At 49.6% G+C, this 7877-nt stretch overlaps 1 protein-coding gene across 1 annotated transcript in view; it reads left to right on the top strand.

Moving 5' to 3' along the window:
* Window positions 1-7150: 7150 nt before the first annotated feature.
* LOC134531577 (multiple epidermal growth factor-like domains protein 8) overlaps window positions 7151-7877 on the top strand; it is a 131884-nt gene continuing 131157 nt past the window's right edge. Inside the window, exon 1 of the mRNA XM_063367293.1 lies at window positions 7151-7856. Coding sequence (XP_063223363.1) covers window positions 7613-7856 — 244 coding nt within the window. The 5' untranslated portion in view covers window positions 7151-7612. The remainder of the gene's footprint in view (window positions 7857-7877) is intronic.

Here is a 7877-nt window from a genome sequence, read left to right as displayed (position 1 = left end):
TATAGGCTACGATTCGGTAGCACACAGCACTCACAAGAAGAGGATCTAGGTGCTAAGAGCTAGATCTACGACAAGAGCACTCCTGGTGGTCGACTCAGGAACTTGCAGCAGCAAGTCTCGGCAGCTCGCTAAAATCGCTGAAAGGAAATCAGTTAGTATAAAGCCGAAAGTGCACTGATTTGCTTCAAATAGCTTGCAAAAATTCCCCTGTACAATTCTATGCCTTTGAAGGGAAACCAGTGCACTTCATCTACCCAGAAATTACTGGGAAGAGCTTTCTGCCTGGCTTAGCTCAGCCAGAGTAAATATACAATGTATGTACATATTCATCAGGGAGGGCACATCTGTACCCTTCCTGTGCATACATATTCGAATTACAATGCTCTTTACATTCACTTGTATAATTTAAAGGCTTCTTGATACCACACTGGGTATTTACATATTTGTCCTGAATTAGGCTGGGCAGGTAGACAAAGTTTCCTTAATTTACATTCCCCTTTGTCTGCCATCTAGGGGCGGGTGGCGAACTAACTTTCCTCACCATAGATTATGTAGGATGGGTGGCGCACTTGGGGCTTGTGCTATCATACCAGCCGAGGCCAAACTGGTGGACATGACAATATCTTTGTTTCACCGAACGTCTATCTGGTAATTATAGTCACAACCAAAACCTTTTTTTTAATACTCCCCGTGTGCGCCCGGTCCTTTTCTTGTGTAGGGCCTAACCCAGCCGCGTCAATTGTAAACGCACGTAGAGGCACGCAGGTGTCCCTCTCAGATAACGTGTGCAGTGTAAACGTGTACGTAAAAGCACCACAGAGTGCCGTTTTATCAAGTGTAATTGTAATGACGTCGTCCGACCGACGACCATCCCTAAGCCCGACCTGCAACCGCCAGTATACTCTCCCGCTAACGGAACGCACCCCTGGCCGTGGCCCACCCGAGTCGAGCGAGCCACCGAGCCGAACGGCCAAACCAGACATTATTATTATAAAGCACACTAAATCCGAGTGGACTAGAGACGAACCACACCCATTCCCCCTCAAACAATTAATTACGAATTTTGCGACCTTAAAGTCTCTTCCAGACGCAGTCATTTAGTTTTTAACGTAATGAGGTCAAGCTTGGCGCGGCAGGGGCCGACGCGCCACCGAACGCCATGCCAGTTCCGCAGTTCTACTTGACTCGCGGACCGGGACGGACCTACGTCCCACGGAGAGACCACAACCATTGTCTTCATCGCAAGTAACGTCCGGTAAATATAGTCATTTAGCATAAACCAAACCTTTTTTATTCACCTCTCCGTGCGTGCCCGGTCCGTTTTTTACGGTTCAGGACCTAATCCGACCGCGTAAACGTAAAGACGTCCCGCACCACACCTGGTGCGCAAGGTCGCTCTTCAGCATACGGCACGGGCCGTCTCCCGCAAACCACAGAACTTTTCTTAAGGCCACGCGCCTTCGCGCTGACCACAAACCCGTAAGGAAAACTTCGCCAAGTTTAGTGGCGGTGCGTGTACCACCCCAGTGGGCACGGCACCAGCGTAGAAACAATCGCTTACGGGACTGGCCGACTCCAGTCACCCACAAACTCTGTGTGCCACGTCAATTGTGCGCGCCTAATTTTCATTAAGTGTACTTTGTTAACGTAACTTTGCGCCACGTCATTTGTGCGCGCCTAATTTTCATTAAGTGTACTTTGTTAACGTAACTTTGCGCCACGTCATTTGTGCGCGCCTAATTTTCATTAAGTGTACTTGTTAACGTAACTTTGCGCCACGTCATTTGTACGCGCCTAATTTTCATTAAGTGTACTTTGTTAATGTAACTTTGCGCCACGTCATCTGTGCGTGCCTCTCTTGCATCAAGTGTACTTGGCCTGCATACTGTTACCCGAGAAACCAGTGCCACGAAACATTGAACATGTACCGGCCTGCACCCCGCAACGGACAAGTAGCCCTCAGGGGCATGTCTGTACTCAGTAATTGTATGGTGTGACGTCAACCCCTTGAATAAAGGCACGTCGCTACTACGGCAATCCCACGCATTCTTCTTTAACGTAAATTCCCAGGCAAGACCGCCGACGGTTCTAGCGGACCACGCTGGGGCAACGAACCACGAACCCTCATTGGTTAGACACCGAGCTAGCCTGGTGCCCTCCCGGAACATAAAATGTTAGTCAGACCAGCCACCCCGCTAGAACTCGCGCCCGGACTCGAACACGAGACCGCGGACGATGGCAGTAATAATAGTGTAATCAAAACTTCTACGTGTTCCGACGCCTCATTGGCAGTCATGTACCGCCGAGTAAACCTCGTGCCCAATGTAATGAACCAGTGTCAATCGTGAATAATAAAAAGTCCACCCCTCACCCCCCGTGCGCGACGTGCGACCCGTAGAACAACCAGAACAGTGTATGTAAATTAACCTAAACAACCCAACCTAATCAGGAAAAAAAATTCCATCACCGCCGACGGTTCTAGCGGACCACGCTGGGGCAACGAACCCACGACCATCACACGGTTAGACACCGAGCTAGCCTGGCGCCCTCCCGGAACAGAAATTTCTAAGAAAGCCAGCCACCCCGCTAGGACCTGCGCCCGATCTCTAACACGAGACCGCGGCGGACGGCACCATAAATTTTTAATTCATTGCTGCTCATGTAGACTCGGCGTGTATTTTGCGGACCCGGACTTATCTCGACCGTTTCCCTTAGTGGTTCCGGACCGCATCGCGGACCATGCAACTTATGGCACTGGCCGACTCCAGCCAACACGCTTTCGCTAAAACCGCCGCGCATACGCCTGCCGGCGGCAACCTCAAGTGAGTTTAAAGTGTAATTTAGGGTCACGCTCACTGAGCCCCCCTAAGGCAGTTAACTTTCGGTATTGGCCATCTCCAGAGCACTCGTAACCGCACCCCGCGAGACTGCAGCGGCAAATTCATAGTGTTATGTTAGTTTCGTGTTTTGTTCTGTAATCAGCATGTGTTAATGTAACTGTAAAACGGCTCAGATGCCGCATAGCGTATTCGCATAATTTTTGTACCGGTTCTGCCACCGCATAGAGTACGCATAGGGAGTACTGCGTACCCATGCGTACCACCGGAGAAGTCCGTTAATTAAATGCAAATCAACATAACCGGTTTCGCTTACGACTATTTCACACCACCCCGTTCCCCACACGGCCGAGCGGCCTCACAACCAAGTAGGGAAGTTAAGGTTAGATTTCAAGCCACGTACCTGGCGGGGCACGTGGGGGCAGAGTACCCACGACCCATCACCAACGGACTAGTGTTTCACTAGCCTGCCCCCCCCCCCCCCCGGGCAACAGCAGTACCGCGACGCCTGTAGCGCCCGTCAGGTACTTCCCGGGCCTTCTACAGAGGCCGGGTGATAGGAAAATAAAATATAAAATCCACTTTTAATCATAATAAATCGAATAGCTCACCAACCAAACCTCGACTTCTCATTTATAAACCTTACGATCATCTCCACCATCTGTCAGCCCACAGGGGCGGTAATAAATTCTTGTTCGCCCTCCTTAGTGGCCCTCTGAAGTATTATTGACATATCTTTTTGTTATAAGTTTATCTTTCCAGTACTTTTTCAAATTTTTGTATCTTAGAAGTTTCTCTAATAAATTACTTAATAGTAAATAGCGCACTAAGGAGAGGCGTGACAGAGAGATCATGGAGTCAAGATTAATTTCCTGGAACAGCGATTTTTTTGCATGGAGTTGGGAAAATCGAAGATGAACGAAGTGAGGGGAGACATCCTGGTGAGTGGAGTGCTGCCTAGGAGGGGTGTGCCTATCCACAAGCTCAGGGCTGCGGAAGCCATCATGCTGAAGCAGTGTCAGGAGTGGGGAGCAAACTACATCAGCGCAAGGAGTCGACTTCAGATGAGACACATGGCAAGGGATCAAATCCATCTGAATAGGGAAGGCGTGGGAATCCTGACGCAGGTGATGATAGACGGCTTAAGAGCGGGTAACGTGGGGCAGGGAAACGTGGTAGGGGGGAGGTCAAAGGTATAATGCAGCTAGCAGAAAGGAATGAAGTGAGAAAGGTGGTTGGGGAGGGGGGAGGCAGGGGAAATAATCAAGAAGGGATGAAGAGAGGGGGGAAATAAAAAAGCAGGATGGGGAGGGGAGGGTGCATATAGAAACAGGAGAAGAGGGTAGGAAAAAAAGGGAGAGAGTAAATATAATGGTTGTTAACTGCAGGAGTATCCTAAACAAAGTGGACAAGTTCTGGACAGTGGTTGAGCTCTATGGGGCAGATATAGTGGTGGCAGTAGAGACATGGCTGGATGAGGATGTTTCAGACAACGAAATAAGGAGAGGGAGTTACATAGTTTTCAGAAGGGATAGAAACAGGAGAGGGGGTGGGATAATGGTTCTTGTACGGGGGGAGTTAGATGCAGAAGTCAAGTGGATGGGAGAAAAGGAAGAAATACTTCATTTGGAGATCTCAGGGAAAAAGAGGAAAATGCAGCTGTTTGCGGTGTACAGGCCGCCGGGTGATGGGGGTACAGAGGTGGAAGCTGTACTCGAAAGGCTTGATAGGTTGAAGGAGGACAGCATGGTAGTTGTAGCAGGTGACCTCAACCTCCCAGGGGTCAAATGGCAGTGTGGTAAGGAACTGGTGGGGCCACTGGGACAACGGAGGGCTACTAAACTGGTGAACATGGGGTTACAACAGGTGGTGGTAGAGGAAACTAGGATGGGTGGGGGAGCTGGCGGCTCACTATTGGATGTAGTGCTGGTAAGACCCGAGGAGCTAGCCACTCACTCTAAAGTGGTGGATGGGATAAGCGATCACAATATTCCCGTTGTGGAGATTTGCCTGGACAAGAAGGTCATGAAAGTCCGCAGCAGGCAAATATGGTTGTATGGGAGGGCAGTACAGACAAGGGTGGAGGAGTTTCTGGAAGATAGATTCGACCAATGGACCATAGGCATCGATGTGCAGGAACTGTGGAAGGATTTCAAAAAGGTGGTGGGAGATGCTCAAGAGCAATATGTACCTAAAAAGAGGATTAATGTGGGAGGGGACCCACCTTATCATGGAAGGGAAATTCGGAAACTAAAGAGGAAGGGTAGACTGTTATATGCGCTGGGGAAAAAGGAAGGAAAGAAGACTGTAACAGAGGAGCTGAAAGAAATAGGAAAGCAACTGAATAGAGAGATAAAGAAGGTGAAGGAGGCCTATCTCGGGGACCTGATGGTACAGGGGACAAAAGGCAACTGGCAAAAGCTATACGGGTTTGTTAGAAGCACGAAGGGCACAGGGACAGGGGTACCAATTTTGAGGAATCAGGAAGGTGAAATTGCAGCGGGATCCAAGGAAAAGGCAAACTTGTTGGCCATGCAGTACATGTCAGTGTTCGAGAAGGGAAAACCGTGGGAAAAGAAACATGCTGAGCATAGTACAGGGCGACACGAGAAATGGCTGGAGATCAGGAAGGAAGAAATTGAGAAAGTAGTGAAAAGGTTAGACAGCAGGAAAGCTATAGGTAAGGATGGCATAGGGAATGGGATGATAAAGCTGGGGGAGCAAGCCATGGTGAAGTACCTGGAGCTGCTATTCAGTAGATCGCCTCAGGAGGGCAAGTTGCCGCAAGAATGGAAGGAGGCAGTGGTGGTACCGATATACAAGAAGGGGGGTAGCAAAGAGGACCCAGCCAGCTATAGACCAGTTAGTATCACGTCGGCAGTAGTCAAGGTAATGGAGAGGTTAGTGCACAGGCATGTAGTAGGGGAGCTGGACGGAAGAAAGTGGATTGACAGGAGACAGCATGGATTTCGAAGGGGATATTCATGTGAAACTCAGCTGGCTGGCCTGTTGGAGGAGCTGGTGGAGGGGGTAGATAATGGTCTACAGATTGATGCCTGTTTCATCGATTTTGAAAAAGCATTCGATAAAGTTCCTCACGAAAAAATGATGAAAAAAGTGGAGGGAGCTATAAGTGACAGGAGGGTGGTGGGTTGGATTGGTGACTTCATAAGCAACCGGACACAGAGGGTACGTGTGGAGGAGGAGTTGTCGAAGGAAGGAAGGGTTACGTCAGGGGTGCCGCAGCGCAGTGTGCTTGGCCCACTTCTCTTCACCATAATGATGAATGATATAGGGGAGAAGATACAAGGTCATATTAGGCTTTTTGCAGACGACTGCGTGGTTTACATGGATGCGGAGAGAAATGGGTTACAGGAGGATCTGGAAAGGCTGGAAGAGTGGGTGGAAAATAATGGTATGAAAATAAATGTGGGAAAGACGAAAGTGGTCAGGTTTACCAGGAAGAGGAAGATTGTCAGGAGGGAATATCGCTGGAGGGGAGACGTGATAAGTGAGGCCGACAGCTATAAATATCTAGGGGTGGTGCTGCAGGGTAACCTGTGGTGGGGGGAGCATGTAGACAAGGTAGTGAAGAAGAGCAGACAGGCCCTGGGCATGCTGGGACGAGTGCTCAGGGGGGGAAGCAGCAGCATGCGTGACAAGGCCTATAAAACTATGGTCCGCCCCATGCTGGAGTATGCCGCAGCAGTGTGGGACCCATACACGGCAGTTCTTGAGAGGGTGCTGGAGGGGGTGCATAGGAGAGCAGCTAGATGGGTGAAGGGCAAGTGGAGGAGAACGGATAGAGAAGGGAAGGGGGAGTGCAGTACCACATAGATGATGGTAGGAATGAGATGGGAGAGCTTAAAGGATAGAAGACAGAAGGAGAGATTGGTCAAGATGTACCAGGCGCTGAGTGGAGTGGGAGGATGGGGAGAGCTGGGGGGAAAGTCAAAATGGGAATGCCTAGAAGTAGGAAGGAAAATACTAGGAAGGTTTTCAAAGAGAGGAGGAGAACAGAAAGGGGAAAAAATGCGATGGTCATGAGGACAGTAGGGGAATGGAATAGGCTGGAGGAGGAGTGTGTGGCGGCTGGGAGTGTGGACCAGTTCAGAAGGAGAGTGAGGGGAAAGTAGGGAGAATGCTTGCCACCGGGCACTTTGTACCCAATTGCAGCTATATATTAAATTAAATTAAATTAAAATTAAAATTGAAATGCATGCTTATGTTCTTTGCACGTACTCAGAACGATTGTATGCTCGTTGTCTCTAACCAATATAAGTGGCCTTTGATAATGTATTCTTTGCTTTTGAGCTAGATCATGTAAATAGGCAATGTCATAAACAAAACTTGCAATAAGGTTTTAATACAATTTGTACAATTTTTCTGCAGTTCGGATTCTTTTAATATAAATGGGGGTGTTGCAGTGTTAACGTAGAGAAAAAGTATGCGCAGGCTAGAAGAAAAAGAAATTGCAGTGTGACTGTTGTCCTTCGCGTCCTTGTTTTGTTTTTGTTTTTCCAGAATTCCCAAGCAGGATGACAGGTTCAGGCCTCGATAACCTTGGTCTCACGCTAGAATGATTGCATGACATTATGCCCAAGGAGGAAGGTTATTTGCCTACGTTTGTAGTCGGTTGGAATGAGAGTGTGTCGAGGATTCGTGCTGCTGGGATATATTTGAAGAGTGGGAATTGAGAGCTCGCGGTACTGGTATGAGTACCAGGTGATGCGTGGACATCCTTGGTTGCGTGTGACGTTGTTCTGAGTGGCGCTATGGGCGTGGGGCTCGCTTGTGGGTCCGGAGGCAGACGTGTTCGTCGGTCGCTCACCAAGAGACTGTTGGGCATCGCGCCTGCGATCTGGCTCTGCCTGAACGTGGCGTGTGCGGGCGCCGCCCCCCAGCCAGCCCCCTGCGACAAGTCGCGCAAGCTGCTCACTGACTCGTGGGGGGTCATCACGGACGGGCCCGTGGGCTCCAACTACACCCAGGACTCCCACTGCGAGTGGCTGATCAAAGGTACGTTGTCGTACAGTGGGG

The sequence above is a fragment of the Bacillus rossius genome, chromosome 1 (assembly GCF_032445375.1).
Source record: "Bacillus rossius redtenbacheri isolate Brsri chromosome 1, Brsri_v3, whole genome shotgun sequence".
In the NCBI taxonomy this organism is placed as follows: domain Eukaryota; kingdom Metazoa; phylum Arthropoda; class Insecta; order Phasmatodea; family Bacillidae; genus Bacillus; species Bacillus rossius.
The sequence above is the reverse complement of the archived record's forward strand: the minus strand, read 5'-3'. Positions and strand labels throughout refer to the sequence as shown.